General features: G+C 41.9%; 2 protein-coding genes across 7 annotated transcripts in view; one reads left to right on the top strand and one right to left on the bottom strand.

Moving 5' to 3' along the window:
• Positions 1-11291, bottom strand: part of LOC117740797 (inositol polyphosphate-4-phosphatase type I A-like) — a 29745-nt gene extending 18454 nt beyond the window's left edge. For 5 of the 6 annotated variants that reach the window (XM_034547398.1, XM_034547389.1, XM_034547407.1 and 2 more), the window contains exons 1-5: positions 11172-11291; positions 2521-2737; positions 1722-1766; positions 1430-1548; positions 881-997 (exon numbers count right to left, since the gene is read on the bottom strand). In XM_034547398.1, coding sequence (XP_034403289.1) covers positions 881-997; positions 1430-1548; positions 1722-1766; positions 2521-2626 — 387 coding nt within the window. In that variant the 5' untranslated portion in view covers positions 2627-2737; positions 11172-11291. Of the gene's footprint in view, positions 1-880; positions 998-1429; positions 1549-1721; positions 1767-2520; positions 2738-7213; positions 7336-11171 lie in introns of those variants that run through there. The other variant, XM_034547371.1, reaches the window with a different exon arrangement.
• A 604-nt stretch (positions 11292-11895) lies between these two features.
• Positions 11896-19259, top strand: LOC117743990 (sodium/hydrogen exchanger 2-like). The gene is made up of 13 exons (XM_034552032.1): positions 11896-12431; positions 12907-13232; positions 13572-13709; positions 14896-15146; positions 15859-16076; positions 16155-16354; positions 16576-16665; positions 16758-16828; positions 16925-17092; positions 17458-17563; positions 18034-18150; positions 18239-18332; positions 18404-19259. The coding sequence occupies exons 1-13, from the start codon at positions 12161-12163 to the stop codon at positions 18802-18804; spliced, it is 2451 nt and encodes an 816-aa protein (XP_034407923.1). The 5' UTR covers positions 11896-12160; the 3' UTR covers positions 18805-19259.
• The last annotated feature ends 1538 nt before the right edge of the window (positions 19260-20797 follow it).

Genomic DNA, 20797 nt, shown 5'->3' with positions numbered 1-20797 from the left:
AGTAGGATGGGAGCCAGAGCCTTCAGTTATCAAGCTCCTCTTTTATGGAACCAGCTTCCACTTTCAGTCTGGGAGACAGACAGTCACCTCATTTAAGAATAGACTTAAGACTTTCCTGTTTGATAGTGCTTATAGTTAGGGCTGAATCAGGTTTGCCCTGGTCGAGCCCTTGATATGCTGCTATAGGCTTATAGGCTGCTGGGGGATGTTTTAGGATACACTGAGCACCTATCTCCTCTTCTCTCTCTCTCCTTATGGATGAATTTACATCTCTCCATTGCACCTTATACTCTGCTTCCTCCCCGGAGTCTTTGTGACTTCACATCTCATAGGGTCCATTGGACCTGGCGGTGTCTGATGCCTGGTGAGCCGGCCTCCCGCGTTGGCCCTGCTGATCGCCCCGCCCCGCCTCCTCTCTACCTCCTTCTGTTTCATGGATCTGAGCTCCATTCATACATTGTCATATTCATGTAATGTGTTTATGCAACTCTTTAATGCTGTTCATTCTGTACACATGACATCTATTGCATCTGTCCATCCGGGGAGAGGGATCCTCCTCTGTTGCTCTCCTGAAGGTTTCTTCCCTTTTTTCCCTGTGAAAGGTTATTCTTGGGGAGTTTTTCCTGATTCGATGTGAGGTCCTGGGACAGGGATGTCGTATGTGTACAGATTGTAAAGCCAAATTTGTAATTTGTGATATTGGGCTATATAAAATAAACTGAATTAAATTGAACTGCCAACCCCCTGATTGAAAGACGGACCTGTCTTCCACTGACCCACAGTCGCCAGAGTTCTAATCAGACAACAAATCTTGCTGAGCCATTTACTTTAACTCAAGAGCGTAAATATAAAAACATTAAAAGCCTCCTCTGGGTCATACCGTGCCCTGCGAGCGGTCCTTGACATCGTAGACGGCGACCTTCACCTGCGTCTGCTGGTTGATGTTGGACTCCTGGAAGAAGGCGACGCTGCTGAGGAAGATGGGGTTACTGGTGCCCTGCGGACAAACCAGTCACATCAGCGTTACTCCAAGACCAGTTTGATTAAAAGTTAAATCACTTTGGTTTTCAACTTGTGCTACAATTATGTCAAGTTAAACCCTCAGGTAGTTTAAAAAGGGCCCTTTTTAAAAATTAGTTGGCAAAAAAAAAAACCTTTCCAAAAGCGTGTGTGGTTGCAGCTCAATGTATGTACTCCCGGGATGTCGTATGTGTACAGATTGTAAAGCCCTCTGAGGCAAATTTGTAATTTGTGATATTGGGCTATACAAAATAAACTGAATTGAATTGAACTCCCTCGTCCTCCGCCTCCTGATCTCCAATAACAATGTAGAGGAGGGAGACAAACAGTCAGAATTACCCATATTTAGCCTGTACATGTCACATGACTACCCTGTGACTCTAAGGGTCAGGAGTGCAGAGGGTCTGACCTCGATGACTTCGGTCTGGGCGTGTTTGGTCCAGAAGGCCTGCGGTGGTGTCGTGCAGCTCACTGCTACGAAGCTGTTGGGTTTCCGGTCCACAGCAGGAGTCAGCAACCCAGTGCAGGCTGGAGGAGAACAAAAGAAATGAGCTGCGAGGCACGAAAACAAGATTAAACGTGTGTCGTCTTTCCCTTTTCGACGATAAAATACGATAAATAGACAGACAGTCTCATCTGAACTGATGAGAGGACCAATAATCGATGAGTCCGAGTGCAAAAGCCTAAATTGTATGACTTACCCACGCTGAACTCCAGCACCGGCTCATCTGGGTCCTGACTGTTTCCTGGAAACCAGCAAAGTCACAAAAACATAAAAAAACTGCAACCAATCCCTCCACACTGAGCCTCTGATACGCACAATTCATTAGATATTAAAGCCGACACGAACATTTCTAAATACCACAAGGCAGTTTTATTAGAATTATTGGTTTAGAGGCTCAAAGCCTCTAAAATGGTATTTACATGCATTAGAGAAACATTTATTATTATTAGGCGCGAGCACAGAAGATGATCTGTCCTCAGGCTTCATTATGTGGAGTTTAATAGTAATAGTGATGCTTCTTTCATGCGTTTTTTTATTTGTTCATCTTAATTTTAGCTTATACACAATTTATTTGCTTTGTGATTATTATCTTTCAATCGTTGACAATGAACAGATTAGTTTCGACTTCTTGGATGTAAATCTAATACAAATATATATAATATTTACATATAATTAGAGACAATGAGGGACGGGAACGAATGAGACTACTAAGAAATTTAATGAGTACAAGTGAAATAACAGTATCATTGATGTTTTGATTTTCTATTGAGCATTACAATAGTAGGCAATTACAATAATTATGTCTTTTCTCAGTTTTGTTTTATTGTAAACTGAATCCGTCTGTGTTTTTAGAGATTTGAAGACGTCATCATGGAGCAAAATGATTAATTAATAAAGACGATAAGCTCTAGTCAAGATGCGTGTTTTACTTCACTTCAAGATGAATACAAGCTTTTTTTCGTCAGCTTCTATTTCACCTTTCCGATGTTTCTCACCTGCGAGAGCCAAGCCGATCATCTCGCTGGACAGCTCAAATGTGCTGGCCCGGTACACCGACCACGGCCTCTGTGCACGGGAGCCGCGCTCTCGGACCCCCGCCATGCCTGTCCGGGAAGAGCGGGTGATGGCCAGCGGCCTGAACACACACCCTCACGCGCGCGGTCACACACTCCCATGTGAGGCGACCCTCTATCGTGATGCTCGGGAAAAGCTCTAGAAGAGGAACGACAGGCCGGATTAAACTGACATGAAGTCAAACAGTCTTCATCTGTGCCGGGAAATTAGGCTTTTTAGTTAAGCTGTTTTTTTGTGTTTTTTTAGTTAACCAAAGTTTGTTTAATCCACTAATTATTAGTGTCAAAGGCAGTTTTTAGTTCAAAACTATTGTTTTTGATAATAAAGTTGAATGTTCTTTAAGCCGATATCAATACTTGTGTGAAAAAAAAAAAATCAGCAGCAGTTCATGTTTAATCTTTACAATTTTCTTAATTTTATATTTGTACACTTAAATCATAAAAAGGGAAAAAATAAATATACAAGTAGACCATAAAATGGCATCCAATACCTAAAATCATGTACACAAGTTCAACATGACGATGTTTGTGCTAGTTAGTTTATTTAAAGAGGTGAAAAGCCTTGTTTATGTTTATAAAGAGGAAATATAACAGCTGGAAAAAAAGGACACGCATGAATGAATGTTTGAGGAAAACAGGTGCTAAAGAAAAAATAAAGTTTTAAAATCAATCAGTAATGCAGCTAGTCTTCTACCTCGCTATCAGGGTGCAAAGATGCAAATATATATATATATATATTTATATTTATTGCTTGCGTCAACAGTGGGTAGATTTGCATTCGAGTGTGTCATCCCACATAGAAACTTATAAATTAGCATTTTATGTGCCTACTTATTCTTCCCATACGACCATGTTGCTAAGAGACTGAAGGTTTCTCTTTAGGTCCACCACATTGATTTTGTGTTTCTTCCTCCTCATTTCTTTTGCCCTTCTTTGTCTTTATATCCACGCGTCTCCTCCCCATCCTCCGTCTTGTTTTGGGAGTTGTATGCTTCTCACAAATCTAGTTTTCTTTGCTTCATTTCCCTCTAAATGTCTGAATCTTTTGGGATCAGTTTCATTGAAGGCTTTAGCCTGTAAAGAAACATCTGCTCCGCTCTTTGCGGTCTCTCCTCTGTCCCATTTCAGTGAAGAGCAATTAGCCCATTTGCAGCAAGGCAGCGAACGCAAGGGACAGCAGCTGGCTGTGGTCTACTTCAACAATGTGTTGGAGGCTATTCTAGTCGATTTGTACTCGATTTATGAGTATTTATGTGTGTCAATAACTCAGCTTTAGGTTATAGTTGAATACACTTGGTCATTATTGATCATTTGTATTGATTCTTTCTGCACCGACATTTGTTTTTTCTGAGATTAAACTCTGTTAGACGCTGGACTTTAATAATTCATCCGTTAAAAATAGGCCCAAAGAGTGATCTCAATTTAATTGTGGTTCTGGGTTACTAGTTGGTGACCTACTTCCTGAAACCGCCCCACTTGCAGCGGCCCTCCGTCGGTCAATGCAAACACCTGGAGTTCTTTCTGGATGGAGGAGAATCTACCGGATGAGCATTTTATTGTCCGTATTTAGCTCAAGTGTTGGACTTTTTCAATTTGTTTCATCATTTATATGTGTATATATTTAAAGAGGGAAAGACGAGGGATGCTAAAAGGATCCCCGCTGGATTTATAAAAGATACGGTTCAGTCGTTTTAGTGGTACAGAGAGACGTGAAGAAGATAAAGAACTTCCAGAGAATATTTCTCCCACGAACAGACTTGGGTCGTTGACAAAGAAGTTGTGCCAGTCAGCGTTAAATCTTGGTTATTAAATAACTTCACAATCGTGGTGACGACAGATAGAATACCTGAGTTGTAAGAGATTGTATTACAAGGTGTTAAGCCTTGAAACACATAAATCAATCACTCCAAGTGGACTCATCACAGCAACATAAAACCTTTGCCCCGTTTCAACACGGCTCAAAGCTCTGCAAACACTTTCTGCCACACCCAAACATCTCATTCCCATAACAGCAGCGAACAGACGAACCGGCGTGTCTGCTCCTGCAGGTGTTAAGAGCGCCATCGGATCTAAAACACAGCCGGCGTCTCACTCCAGATGTATGAATCCCAAGGATCAAAGACAACAGCTCTCAGTCGTCACGGCTACGGTTCCTCTAATGTTGATGTATAAGCTCCTAAAATAGGATTCCTTATGCAGATACTGAGACAGGTAAACCCATAGTTACAAAACAGCACAAGTACAGATTACCAGTCTCATTCATGGGAATGATTAACACTAATATGACCATCTGACCTTCAGAATAAAAGGCGTGGGCAGTTGAAAAGTTTCAGAAACAATGCAAAAAGGTGTTTATGATGAGTTATTTTACACACACACAACTCTATTGAGCTGAATAAACCCACATATTGTCCCTGTTAAGCCTCAGAAATCACTTTTATTTTTCCCGTGTATCCTCACACATTCAGCACGAACCCCTTTGTGTACGACCTGCAACAGATGACAGATTTAACACCTCAAATCAATTAAGGCCCGGGGTATTTACTATCTCTCCATAACAATCCAGGGGTGGCAAAAATAAAACATCACGAGCAGCAAACACGAGGAAGTCAGCACAGAAACTTGACTGAGGTGGAAAAGCCGCCATATAAGGGAGCGCCACATTTAGCCTGGTGTGTCAGTGAATCAATCAGACAGACAGACAGACAGACAGACGGGTCAGAGCTGACACATAAAACCCCGATCCAGGATTCACCAAGTGGATTCTGGCTTAATGTCAAGAGTATAAACAGGCTTAAAGGTCCACTGACACTAGCACTTACGGAGGTTCTTTAAAAAAGGTAAACTTGACACATTTTAGTCTAAAATTCCACAACAACAAAAACCTCTAAAATATAAAGAATTCAGTCACCAAAGGTCCAGAATCACAATCTTTCATGTTTGATTCAGTTAATAACTCTTGGTGGGGGACCAACTGGGAAAGCTCGAGTGTCAAGGTCACAAGTTTCGTACAGTTGCATCCTCATCCCCTTCTTCCACGTCTTTTACTGTTGCATGGACCACGTCTTCTTCTAAATTCGGTAGGTGACTTGGTCCATGCAACATTAGAAGAGGATGCGATTGTACGAATCTCGTGACTGACACTTGAGGTCCCTGTGATTAAAGTGCTCAGGAAATTGCTGCGATGCTGTAGAGAAAGCTCCGGCACGACCATTTTAATGGAAAATAGTTTTTCAAGGTCAAGAATAAACTTTTAATCTAGGCTCATGCGAGTGGTTTTTGGCCCCGAGACAAATGTCTTGTTTAGGTTGGAGGAGGAGAAGCAGCAGAGGTTTTCAAACAAGATTCATCATCCACAGCGTGTTGTGAAATTCAGAAGACGGGACGAGCTACACGAAAGGTGAGGCATTAATAGCGCAAGAGAGGCCATTAAATGGAAGTAGTGAGAGGATCGTAGAGCAGACCTGACGTATGTCTTCTGGTGAATGTGGGAGTGTGTGAAGCTTCTGTTTTGAGAGTGAGAGTCTGGTTGACCATACATGGTGAAACACCGTTTTACAGCTTCCCCTTTGCCAAGAGTCCTTTGAAGACACCGTGTGTGTGTGTGTGTGTGTGTGTGTGTGTGTGTGTGTGTGTGTGTCGGGTCGAATCGCTTTCTCAGACGGGATTTCTTCTAAATCCGGTTCTTCCTCAAGGCTTTTCATGCAATATGCAACAAAAGAACCCTGAAAACTTAATAAGCAGGCAGCAGACGGGACACTTTATTTGTGACGGGCATGGCCTGGTAATGTGATTCTTTCTGAGAGTGTTTATGGGCTCAATGATCATTTGCTTTATCTACACAGTCTATGAAGGAGAAGAGGAAGTAAGCAGATCCAGGTCCAGTGAGGAACGAGTAGTTGAAGTTCACAAAAAAGACATGAAACGGCAGGTGTTACTTCTGAAAGTACAACAATCTCCACAAAAAGAAATGTCCAGTTCCAGATTTCAACCAAAGGTTATTACTTAATTTTTTTTTACCATTTATTACACGCTTGTTAGTCCACATTACTTTATCTTTGACTGAATAAACAAGGACATTTGTTGGTCGGCCATTATTGCTCAATAAACAAAAATAAAGACGGAAGTCAGAAACAGATTTGCCCTTGTGGGGCTCTATAACAGAGGTCTTATCTGTCCCTGTAGGCTCGGCATTAACAAACACACACACACACACACACACACACACACACACACACACACACACACACACACACACACACACACACACACACACACACACACACACACACACACACACACACACACACACACACACACACACACACACACACACACACACACACACACACACACACACACACACACACACACACACACACACACACACACACACACACACACACACACACACACACACACACACACACACACACACACACACACACACACACACACACACACACACACACACACACACACACACACACACACACACACACACACACACACACACACACACACACACACACACACACACACACACACACACACACAGTCTTCAAAGGACTCTTGGCAAAGGGGACCTCTAAACTCCAACTGAAATCCTTCTTACCGCTAATCACGCCCTGCAGTAAAGATCATCAGTCAGAGAATCAAATGTGTTCACGCCAATGAAGCGCAAGAGAGTAAAAGCCTCACTCAGTGTGTGTGTCTTCTTGCTCAAGTGAGCGTTGCTTCCTTCTGTTGTTTGAGGAAGTATCAACGGTAACCTTCAGGCTGTTGGACACAAACTGTACCATTTGCCTTCTGAGATACTTGTATATCTCTGCACAGTGTGTGCATACATTGTCTTAAACTTTAACCCTAAAGCCAAGTCTTGACTTCCAGACAGTATGGACCACTCTCAAAGTCCATAAAAAACATATTGTTTAGAGGATTAACTCGTATAATTACATTATTACCAATCTCAACTGAAGAGGGACAAATGATTGAAACCAATTGTTGGATTTGCAGCAGTGCCTGCTGGCAGCTTTAAATGCCAGTGAAAAGCAACTAAACACAACTGTTCCTCCCCGCTGCTGCTCCCCACAGAGCTGGGGGATTTCCTGCCACGCACTGTACCTGGAAACCAAACCGAGGGTCGAATCAAAAAGAGATGAGAGATTTGAAGAAAAGAAACGGTCTGAAACAGTTTAAAGAGACGCGGCGGAAGCAGAAGAAAGGTGTGTATGGTCTTAATAAAGTATACATCTATCCATCCATGGAATTCAATTCAATTCAGTTTATTTTATATAGTAATATCACAAATTACAAATTTGCCTCAGAGGGCTTTAGATTCTGCACACATACGACATCCATGTCCCAGGACCTCACATCGGATCAGAAAAAAAACTCCCAAGAAAAAAGGGGAGAAACCTTCAGGAGAGCAACAGAGGAGGATCCCTCTCCCCGGATGGACAGAAGCAACAGAATGAACAGCATTACAGAGTTGCATAAACACATTCAATGAATATGACAGAATGTATGAATAATTTGTAGTAGGCATGGACCACGATCCAGACCTCCACAATCCATGAAACAGAAGGAGGTAGAGAGACGCATCAGCAGGGCCATGGCATCTATACATACATCTATACATCTATCTAAGTTGGGAGTCTCTCTTTGATTCGCTCCGACAGAAAACTGCAGGCACCACTTCCCACAATATGAGGGAAGCAATCAATAATATAGATGTTTGCCCTGTTAGCATGCTAAACATTAAAGCACAGCCAAAACTGATGGGGATGTCATTCAACTTAAAATGTTGTCCTCAAGATGAAAAGTCAGAAGATCCAACACTTATTTTACAATTGATCCTCAGGGACACGAATGTCTGCGATCAATATCATAGCAAAATGATCCCATTGCTGTTGAAACATGTCAGTCTACTCGGGAAAAAGTGATGACGTTTGCTGTATTTCACGGTGTTGTTACTCGAGTCCAACAAGGGAAAAGTTGAACTATTAAACCTCACTATTAGTGGCATTTTGTCTTTATGTATGTGAGCATCAGCTAATGTGACAGTCACAGTTTCTTTAGAAAAAGATGAGTTTCTCTTTGATTAAATGGATATTTAAACAGCTTTGCTTTACAGAGAGGAGCAAATGTTTCAGATTGCAAATGGTAGAAAGTTTGAAATGCTTCTTGGAAAGACAAAAACACCAATATACATCTCATATAATTCAGAAAAGGCTGCCCTTTAATAATGAAAGCGTGCTCTGCTTCATGTCTCTGGGTTGCATGAGAGCATCTGTGCAGACATTTGTTTACTAATGATTTCTTGGTTTTGTTTGTTTGTATGGCATGATTTTAGTTTTTTGTAAGGTTTTGATGAACAGTATAACTGAGACCTGATTTGATTGAGAAATAAAGACCCTAGACAATCAATCTCTCTGTTGCTCTCTCTCCTATCTCGCTCTCTAACAGCTCACACACACACACACACACACACACACACACACACACACACACACACACACACACACACACACACACACACACACACACACACACACACACACACACACACACACACACACACACACACACACACACACACACACACACACACACACACACACACACACACACACACACACACACACACACACACACACACACACACACACACACACACACACACACACACACACACACACACACACACACACACACACACACACACACACACACACACACACACACACACACACACACACACACACACACACACACACACACTAAAGCCAGTTACCTCTTTCTCTGCCTGATCAGCAGCAGCATCTCTTCTACCAGTGATTCCACAAACACTGAAGGCAGGTTTCATTGCAGGCCTGCTTAAGTTCTAAAATGTTAAATGTGGAAATGCAAGAAGACATTGCAGATCGTTTCCAGAGAGAAAGTCTCTAAAACTGGCAGAATATTTGTGTAAATCAAGAATTATGTAACCATCAAATCAGTTAACGAGAGTTAAGTTTATATCTGCTTAAGGCAACGCACACATACATGTTTCACTTTCCCTTTTGATGCTTCTCCATTTCCCCCCAGAGATCATCAATAATTGACTTGACTGTTACATGTGAGCATCAGCAGAGCGTCTATCTGTGGACTGTTGTAAATCCTCTCAGCCTTCTGTAAATATCCGCATTGCATCCGCCTTATTTTCATAATTAAGCATAACGTTTCTAAATTGTGTGGAGAAAGAAAACACACTAATTTGAGTCTTGCAGATTTATTCCTTCTTCTCAATTTAGGGGACCTTTTTTGGAATTTCTGAAATTATGTGGAAAGAACACAGATTAACCAGCTAATTTAGTAAGTGAATACTTATGTGAATATATGCATACTCTTATATGATAGTAAACTAAATATATAAAAGAGGCCACCTTGCTCCACCTCACTCATCTGCTTTCTCTTCCTCCGTCTCTTGAAAACCAGACGGGAAATGAGACCAGCGGCTGAAAAATGTCTCTATGTGCACGACGAGTGCAAGAAGAGCAGATGAGGTCAGCCCAACCCTCTTGAGCCGAGTGGGTTTGACGAGTCACCACACACACGGACACGCGTCTGGGTCAACGGTAAAATATGCTCCCCCTCCCATCTGAAACTGGCTCAATCAAGCCAATTAACCAGCAACTATTTCGATAACCAGTAAAAATGCCAAACATTTCCTGGTTCTGCGTGACGAAGATAGTTATTTATGCGGAGATGGCAGGGTTTTCCAGGACTACAGGGAGCACAAAACAGCTAAATGACATACAATCGTGCGCGTGACCTTTGACCTTTACTGTGCAAAACAGCTAGACGGTGCGAAGCAAAAGATGCAAACGGACTTTAGTTGCTTGAGCGGGTCCCTCTCTTCTTAAAAAGAGCATCATCGGCTCTTGGAAATTGACATCCAGATGACCTTGACTCTTGCAACATGAAACTCAAAACCACTCTGATGGGCAGAGAGAGACTACAGTGCAATGTGTGGACAACATGCAAACAGACTCAGAACATGTGTGTGTGTGTGTGTGCACATGCAGTCAGCTTCACACACATTGCACAGTGAAATGAAGTGTGTGTGTGTGTGTGTGTGTGTGTGCGTGTGTGTGTGTGTGTGTGTGTGTCTGCGTGTGTGTGTAATGCTTTGCAGGCTTAGGGTGTCGCATCATAAAATAAGGATGTCACATTCATGACATGGCAATAAATACACACACTTGCAAACCTTTCCTGTGACGTTATGTTACGTAATAATAGCGGCAGCTTGCCACACTCAAGGAAACACTTAATTGCACACGTCATACGTCATGACAGAGTATATTCTGCATATTAAATGGAGCTAAACCATAATTACAACCTATAGTCAGCCCTGTTAAGTTGTTGCCCCGTCCCGCTCTGGCGTCAGTCTGCTATTCTCAAAATGTTTCCGATGTTTATAAGTTACGTGCCAAACAATACGTGCACAAAAAAATCTCTTGTTTACCAACAATATCAAACCAGCCGACGCCCCGATGCCTTCAAACTAACCGTAATAACCCGTTACGTACCGGTCCGGCGGCGCGTTGTGCTGAAACGTCCGTGTTGTCGGAGGAAAAGTCAACAGTTTTGAGGAGTGTGCGTCCACAGAGTGCTGCACTGTTCTCTTTTTGGCCGCAGTCTCAACAGAAGCAGCGTTGGCCACGCCCCCTGCGTAGCACGTCGGTGACGTCATCACGCAGGCTCGCACGCACGACGTAGATATCTTTTCAAAACAATGACAAAAATACATTTAAAAAGTAAGAGTGTTTACTGCTCTTAAATATTAATTTGATTATACATTTATTTATAACAAATTATATTGCTGGTTTTAGGCAAAATATTGTACATTTTACATTTTAATATATAATTTAGTGTACTGCTATTGGCTGAATACTATTTACTACAAACAGAAAATATAATAGGAAATGTGATAATTATGATTATTTAACTTTTATGACGTCCAATGCAAAGTGTTGACGTCTATCGCCGTCATGTGGAATTAATGTGGTATTACAAGTTCCAACACTGGCACATAAACCTGCTGTGTCCATGGTTGTTATAGTGAATTTAAACATGGATTCACTCAAAATAAAAATAAAAAGGATTTGTCTAAATGCAACAATTGTTGCCCAGCTGTTTTTTTTGTCATGTCACAGAGGACGTGTGTTCCTAATGGGCGACACCCAGAAGGCAGGGCACATAGGTGAAATGACAAGCAGGTTCTGCAACAGTTGAAACCAGCATTGAGTTGCACCTCAAACAGGATCACGTTAAGATTGCTTCAAGAAAGAGGACTTTCATTTAAACTAAATGACTCCTTTTTCACGTGAGACTTTGCTATTTACCTGCTCTGGGCATGGATTGGAGAAAAGCAGTTGTTCATATTCAGTTGTCATATTCCTGAATGACAACTAGTTGTTTTTAATGGCAACGGCCTGCTGAAGCTGCACAATAGACTTCCAATGGGACTTCTATAAGACACACTGGAACTACCTGATATCTGCATTGACCAGTGGAAATGGGGACCGAGAGAGGAGGCTTCTCCGTGCTTCTCCTCATCGTGCTCTGCTGCTGCTTTGGAGGAAAATGCGAGCTCCAGGATTCGAAACCTTCGGCGCAGACGGAGGTCCCGACCGGTGTCGAACTTTTCCCCAACGAACTGGATGAGGCCCAGGCCTTCCCTGATGAGGAGAAGGCCCACCTCCCTGTGTTCACCATGGACTACGCTCGGATCCAGGTCCCCTTTGAGTTCACACTGTGGGTCCTGCTGGCCTCTTTTGCCAAGATTGGTAAGTGTGGATGCATCACTTTCTGGTAGAAAGTAACCATTCAAATACTCTACTGATTACACATTTTGAGATACTTGTACAATATTATACTGTATTTTAAGGGAAAATACTGAACTTTTAACTCCAGTTACGTACTCTGGAGATTCTGATCAATAATACAAAATACAATCAACAAATAAATTATGTTGTGACATTATTGATGAAGATAAACCTTTATTGATCCCCAAGGGGGGTTAAATGATGCATGATGATACATAAATTGGCCATTCTTCATGATCGTATACTTTCACTTTTGGTACTTTAAGTATATTTTGATCCTAATACTTTTCTACTTTTGGTAACTTTTTGAATGTGTTATTTTTACTCAAGTACAAGATCTGAGTGCTTCTTCCACCACAGCAGATGTTGCTTTGCATAGACTTTTGGGACGGAAGTCCAGAACATGAGTCCAGTCTTCTCACTGTCTTCTCTGCAGGTTTCCACATTTACCATAAAATCACCATTTGGATCCCAGAGTCCTGCCTCCTGATTTCCGTCGGTCTCGTTGTGGGCGCCATCATGCACGCGGTGAAAGAGGAACCCCCCGCTGTCCTCAACTCCGACGTCTTCTTCCTCTTCATGCTCCCGCTCATCGTCCTCGACAACGGCTACTTCATGCCCACGAGGCCGTTCTTCGAGAACATCGGCACGGTGCTGTGGTACGCCGTGGTGGGAACCCTGTGGAACAGCATCGGCATCGGGATGTCCCTCTTTGCCATCTGCCAGTTCGAGGTGTTTGGAGTTCAAGATATCAACCTGCAGGTCAGTTAAATGCACAGGAAAGGTCAAAGGTGGAATAAAAAGCATAAATGTGATGTAAATTGATCAAATGTAAAACTCTCAATGGGATGAACGGCAGTTGTGAAAACGATCTTGCCTAAAGATCCAGTTGGTAGCTGTTCATGAGCTTTTTATGTGATTTATTTTGTTGTTTCTCACGTCATAAGTAAATAATAAACAAGTGGGCAAACTGATCTGCTGCTGTGATCAAAAGCCTCCTCAATGTCTCAGAAAATTATGGTAGCGGAGGTGCATGCCCTGTGAGTGGGAGGTGATGGATCAAGTCTTCATCTTGTTTCTCCTCACTCTTCTTCACGGCAGGAGAACCTGCTGTTTGCCTCCATCATCTCCACCGTGGACCCCGTGGCGGCTCTGAATGTGTTCGAGGACATCGGAGTCAACGAGCAGACGTACATCGTCATATTTGGAGAGGGACTCTTCAACGACGCCGTCACTGTGGTGAGAACTGGAAATGTGCTCCATAAAAAAAATAGATAGCCATAAAAGACTAATGAGATGGGTGTTGTGGATATTGTTTCATTAATATAGTCTCCTCATGGTCTTAATGCTTCGCTATTGTGTATCAATATTTCCAGGGTGTAGGAACAGATTTGAACCGTGAAAACATACTTTATGATACAGGGATGTCATTTATTAGGCTACAATGTAGCAACTCAAAAGGGTGCAGAATTAGCTGCTATCAGTTATTGGTTCCAGTTAGAAAACTTTAAAAAATGTGATGATTTTCAGGTGAGTTCTGCGCTCTTTAAGTGGATTTATGGATGTTTATGAATGCTCAGTTCCAGAGATAATGATGTCCTCAGGAAGTTCATTGAATGGACTCAAAACCTCTGAATTAGAGGAATCCTTTGCAAGGCATCCCTGGGAAAATATGTCATGTGTAGCCACCGAGAGACAGGACCCAAACCCCGACAACGTTGAAAATAAACTTTAATCTTCATTTCACTCGTGAAATTATTTAAATTGAGGAATCACAAAAAATGACAGGTCTACCACAAGCAATCACTAGGGATCTAACCAGGACAGACCAACACAGGGGTAGGACACAAACAGGGTTTAAATACACAGGGATGGTGCAGGTGATTGGACACAGGAGGAAACAATCAGGGACATTGCAGACAATCACAGGGAAGTGCAGGGAAACAGAGGACACAAGAGACGGGGAAAGGAAACAAGACACAAAAACTCCAGATCCTGACAAAATAGATCACAAAATACTGGCAAATGCAACATTACACAGTATATCTCACATTTCTCTGCTTGCATATTGTCTCGCCTGAGGGAGTCAACCTGCAGGTTTCCCTCTCGTCGGCCTCTTTGTTGAGAGGAAACATCGACCATAACACGCCCGCTTTTGCTTTGGCTGGGTCGCAAATTGGGAGCCAAGTTTCACTTCACATTTTCTGGCACTGATTGTCTTCATGTCTCCAAAAGAAAAGCGTGTATTAAAAGTGTCTCATGTTGGCACATGACCGCCCAAATCAGTTTAACATTAGTTTAACTGGTTCAGATTCTTGACTGGTTGAACCTGCTTGACCAAAACCGCGTGAGAACTGTTTCCATGCAGTGACTTGATGACCAGGTGTGTTTGGCTCATTTTCTTTCTCTGTGTGTGTCCTTCCAGGTACTTTACAACATGTTCACCTATCTGGCCGCGTTGCCCGTTGTTGAACCCACGGATGTGTTCGTGGGCACGGCCCGGTTCTTCCTGGTGGCGCTCGGTGGCGTCCTCTTCGGCCTCCTGTTTGGGTTTGTGGCGGCGTTCACCACGCGCTTCACCCACAACGTCCGCCAGATCGAGCCCCTCTTCGTCTTCATGTACAGCTACCTGGCGTACCTGGTGGCAGAGTGTTTTGCTATCTCCAGCGTGATGGCGTGAGTTTAGGCCTGGCGCAAATATCTGCACAGGAAATGGCTGTGGAAGTATTCAGATCCTTTATTTACATAAAAGTATGAATACCGTAATGTGAAAAAACTCTAGCACAAGTAACTTTATTCAGACAAATCATAAAACAAGAGGACTTTAATTATTAAATAAATAGGGATTTTTTGCTTGATATTTTTCTAATTTGGGAGATACCAACCTGAGTTAACTGACGAAAGCGTTTCAGCCGAGAAAAGAGCTGATCAGATTCTCTACAAGCCAAGAAAACGCTTCACACTAAGATACTGATCTCCTGTTTGTGCATCTTGAAAGAACTTGCTTGTCTACCTTTCCAAAGCCTCCAGAGTTCAAAGTGACGTGTGTGGCATCATGTGACAGATCTGTGATTCACGTTCGCGGAGGTTGAAAAGGTGGTCGCTCGACTTTGCCTGCAGCCCGTAAATAGGAGTGCCGTGTGCACTGGAGCAGGAGGGGAAAGTCAAACGTTTCCATGAGCTCAGATTTAATATTGGGGTTTTTAAATGTTTTTTATAGTGTAAGAAGTAGTTTCAATCACTTTGTCAACACATATAACTCAACTAATACATGGAGGCCAGTGTATAAATAAATAGCTACTTAAAATATGTCATCATAGAAGTCATTATTGCTGACAAGTACATTTAAAAACCTCTGCTTATAGTATACTTTCCTTCCTCCCTGCAGCCTTTTAACGTGTGCCATCACCATGAAGTACTACGTGGAGGAGAACGTTTCCCAGAGGTCCTGCACCACGATCCGCCATGTTGTCAAGATGCTGGCCACCATCTCTGAAACCCTCATCTTCTTCTTCCTGGGCGTCGTGACCATAACGACCGAGCATGAGTGGAACTGGGCCTACATCCTGTTCACGTTGCTGTTTGCCTTCCTCTGGAGAGGGATTGGTGAGGGGGGGTCTTAATTTAACATTTTAAAGAGTTGTCTGTCAAGTGGTTCTGTTCTTAAATCCAATTGTCTTGCAGGCATCCTGGTCCTGACCCAGATCATCAATCCGTTCCGTACCATCTCGCTCAACTTCAAGGACCAGTTTGGCCTCGCCTACGGGGGCCTGCGAGGGGCAATCTGCTTCGCCCTGGTCTTCACCTTACCCGATAACATCAACAGGAAGAACCTGTTTGTCACGGCTTCTGTCGCCGTCATCATATTCACCGTTTTCATACAGGTGAGCCCTTGGCTGCTTAATAATATTAAGCTCATGGAATATTTAAAATGCACAATATATAATATTATAAGCATTTCCCCCTGTATGTGTGCATTTAATAATGTTAAAGGGACATTTATTCAGCTTAGACAGTTGATTGGTATTTAATTGTAATTTGGTCATACATTTAATTTAAACCACACTTATCACAAAATAAAAGCGCTAATAATAGGTCTTTTCAGGGCATCAGCATCCGTCCAATAGTAGAATATATGAACATCAGGAAAACCAACAAAGACGTGAACAACATCAATGTGGAGGTTCACACCAGGGCAAGTCTCCTCCTTATTCTTTCTTATTTTTATTTTTATTTTTGTCAAATAGTCCACGTGTGAGTTACACTAATCGTCTATGTTTTGTGCAGATGATGGAGCACGTCCTCAGTGGAATTGAGGACTTGTGTGGACAATGGAGCCACTATTACTGGAAAGACAAGTAGGACCTGTCTATCAGTGTTTTCTTTATTTGATATAGATTTGGGAAAGTTCCTGCAGATTCAGTAGACAGTCTCTATTTGTTTGTTTTCACCAGGTTCAAGAAGTTCAACGATCACGTTTTGAGGCGCATCCTGATCCGAGACAACAGGGCCGAGTCCAGCATTGTGGCTCTGTACAAGAAGCTGGAGCTGCAGGTCGCCATCGGGTTGCTGGACGGCCCGATGGGAGACCTCAGCGCGGCGCCGTCTATCGTTTCTTTGCAGTACGTTCATCATCACGTCCTTATTGTAAAATAAAAAGACATTATATCTTTTTGTCAAATGGAAGAAAAATAACTTTTCTACAAAAGATGCCGATAGTAAATGTACATTTTTTTACTCTGCAACCCTACCGCCCAACCTGGATACTCAAAAGTTGTACTGCATTATAAATGTTATTAGTGATGGACTAGTCTCTCTAAAACTGTATCTACCCCCTAACTGCATGAGTGCAAGCTAAATGCATGAAGCTAGATCTAATTCGGCTGCAGCTGATGATGCCATCTCGCCCATCTTTATGTCGATAGCAATAACTGAACGAGAGTGTTTACATTTCCATCTGTTTATTGCTCTCACTTCCTCCCGCCAGCGACGAGAGGAAGGAGGCGACTCGACCCAAGAAGAAGTTCCTGGCTGCTGACGTGAGGAAAATGCAAGACATCCTGTCAAAGAACATGTACAAGATCCGACAGAAGGTAACCAACAACGGCAGACAAACCTTTCTGTGGTCAATTATATATTTAATACGATTTAACACCCTTTTACCACTTAAATTGCCATTAACTTCAGGTTCTGTGATTAGTTTTTGGACATTATGACCTTAATATGTTTATTTCCCATGCTCTTGTATACACCTTGAATAAAACACTAAAAGAGTAGCGATGCATTTAATATGCTCAGATGCCTTTAGGTGGACTCTTTTGGTCCTTTTAAAGCAATAACATTGATTTTAAATTCAGAAAGTATTATTCTTTTTTATGTCTCTCAATACTTCCTTCCTACTCTTTTGCGCTCAGACCGAGGCCTATTTGTTGCTTGTGAAGATGTCAATCTTTTAGAAATAACAATGATATAGTTTCATTCTTAAAAAATGCTTTTTAATTAAGTCAAAAATAAACTACAGTGTGGGGATCAAGGAGGCAACAATGTCATTTATGTTTTCCAGACGATGAATTACACCAACAAATACAATCTGCCCGACGACAGCCGAACCAGGGAGATTCTGATCCGCCGCCACGCAAGCATCAGACACAGCCTCCGCGCTGAAAGTTTCCGCGAGTTGGTGGGTTTCCTGTTTCAGAGAGCATTAAGTGTACGTTACTTTCACCACCCCATCACCTGCCTGACCTTCACTCGTCCTCCTTTTCCAGCCTTCACAAAACATCCCCAAGTCTCAGAGGTACTACTCGCTCCAACCGGGAAGGGATCTGGAGACCGCCTTCGCCCTCAGAAGACGAAGTCATGGTGAGGACTTGTTTGAAGGAACCAGTTCAGAGATAAAACAAAACGAAACAATGATTAAATATTTGTGTTAGGTGGAAGCGGAGACGTGGAGCATCTCTCCAACCTGACGCCGCGCTCCTCATCCCGCTCTCACGTCCCCATGAGGAGGTTGAACACCATCAAGGAGACTGGAAATACAGCCACCTCCTCCCAACCACACTCGCCACCTCCTGGGGTGGATGCTCTGGACAGGGGTCCCGGAAGTCTGGAGGGTTCGAGCCCCCAAGGCAGGAAGGTGCTAGTTCCTGCACCCAAGAGGCGTCTCTTGGATCAGGTAGACTCTGGAGAGGAAGACCCCGCTGACTCTGAACCGGTGCAACCACCGCATCTACCTCCACCTGGCGGCTGGGCCCCCGAGAACCAGGACCCCCGAGCCAATGAGACACTGCTTAGGGACCCGTCACAGTGGTCCCGAGCCTCGGGGAGACCATGACGGACTTTTCCAAAAAAGGAAGAGAAGCACAAAAGCATCATCTTTTCTGGTGAGATGAATCTGAGGTTTACCTCAAGCAGTGACATTAATTCTCCCTCATTTGTCAGCTTTTATGTGTTTTTATGTTATGTTTGTGTGATTTTTTGTTGTTGTAGTATTGGCCAATAAATGGGAGTCAGCAGAGTTATTAGTTTATTTTTTAATATTCAAATATACATTTCTTTAACAAATGTTGCTAAAAGTACTGTAATGAGACTAAAAAGTGACTTTGCCTAATCTATTTACTCGAGTACTGTATTTAACATACAGACAACAAACTCATTAGCGGACTCTGGACACCAGGAAGTGAATCAAAACAAACTGTACACAATCGGGGTCAAGTAAAGTTTATTAATTTAAGTATATTCTACCTGGGTGAGACTGTCAGACTTATTTAAATGTAATTTTAACTGTGTTGCCACTGTGTCATAAAATGTTTCCCTGCTCCTCATCGTATCATTGTGTTGTGTTTGTTTAACCTTCAGTGTTACATTAAACAAAGCAAGACAGAGATTTCCTTCAGGATATGGATCCAGTTAGATCCCCTGATGCATTGGGACGTGGAGTTATATTTCAGTATTGTACTCTATCATTGAATCAGAGCATCTGAAACCAGGCGGAACACTATTAAACTCAGGAGAGATGACATGAGAGCACTCTCTCCCCTCGTTTGCTTCAATGCTTCTTTTATTAGTCCATCCGACTCTCTGACGGCATCATCTTTCAAAGTTTACATCTTTAAATCGGTTTATCTGCCGGGCACAAAGAGCTAAAGCTGGATAATATATATTCTTCCTTACAGTGCTTTGTTTCTTAAATGTGCTCAAAAAGAAGGCGTTCAAAGATGCTGAAAAATATCTGTATTTTTATATGAAACAAATTAAAACATCCACTTTTTTGCAGAATATTTGTAATATTATTATTATATTATATTATTATCTTAAAAAAAAAAAAATTAAAACAAATTATTATCTTGAATAACAAAATAAGGCTGGTTGCTGCACTAAATTAACAGGGATAATTGAAAATACAAGAAATTCTTGATAAAGAGATTTTTACAGCGTGCTCATGATTGTAGGAAATGTATTTATTGTGCAACGTGTGTACATTAGCTAACGAGGAACAAACGTTTTCATTAATTGAAGTTTAAACGCTCCCCGATGGCCTGAAGCCTCATTATACTCTCGCTGCTTCCTGCACAGTCACTCTCATCAAAGAGGTTCCACTGTGATTTAGTTGCATTTATTTATATTTCCTGTGTACAGACATTTTCCTTATGTCTGTTAATTTTTCCACAGTCATATTTGTAAGGGTTCAATCCATTTTAACAGAGGATTTCAACTAAATATCCACTCATTTACATGGGAAGGCCACATTACTTGTTCCTCTATTTGAGATAAATTAATCATGTAGAGTTTCATGTAAAGTTCTCCATTTTTACAGGATGAATAACTGAGCTATTACTTAAAATGTTATGTATAGGGCATCCATTCATCAGACTCATTCAAAGAAGGAATACAATTACTGTAAATGCTGTATTAGCAATGTTTTATTTCCACCAGTTCGTATATACATCTAATTAATAAAGCCTGATGTAAATATTAGAGAACCATAGTTAATGCCTTCATTTGAAGAAGTTGCTTGAACCATAACATATAACAAATTAGATTACAGAATAAACAATCTCCATGAAGATAAGCAGTAAATACACAACGTCTAGTAAATACATTAAAACACAGAAAACATGTCTTAATCAGTTTTTAAATCAGAAACACAACTTTACATTAATAATAATAATAATAATAATACATCAAATTTATATAGCGCTTTTCAAAACACGCAAAGACGCTACATTAGAGCAAACAACACAAGTTTGAGACATTAAAAACTGTGAAATTAGAAAATAATATTGTTGTTAAATGGAAATATATTGACCGAAAAGATCGTCACCAGA

The sequence above is a fragment of the Cyclopterus lumpus genome, chromosome 2 (assembly GCF_009769545.1).
Source record: "Cyclopterus lumpus isolate fCycLum1 chromosome 2, fCycLum1.pri, whole genome shotgun sequence".
Taxonomy (NCBI): Eukaryota; Metazoa; Chordata; class Actinopteri; order Perciformes; family Cyclopteridae; genus Cyclopterus; species Cyclopterus lumpus.
Note: the sequence above shows the minus strand (reverse complement) of the source record. Positions and strands in the feature narration are given on the sequence as shown.

Bases quoted from the DNA above. Each gene is read 5' to 3' on its own strand.
- LOC117743990 (XM_034552032.1), top strand. From the start codon at position 12,161: ATGGGGACCGAGAGAGGAGGCTTCTCCGTGCTTCTCCTCATCGTGCTC. The intron at 16,355-16,575 runs GTGAGCCCTTGG...AGGTCTTTTCAG, and splicing joins TATTCACCGTTTTCATACAG to GGCATCAGCATCCGTCCAAT. The intron at 17,564-18,033 runs GTAACCAACAAC...TATGTTTTCCAG, and splicing joins TGTACAAGATCCGACAGAAG to ACGATGAATTACACCAACAA.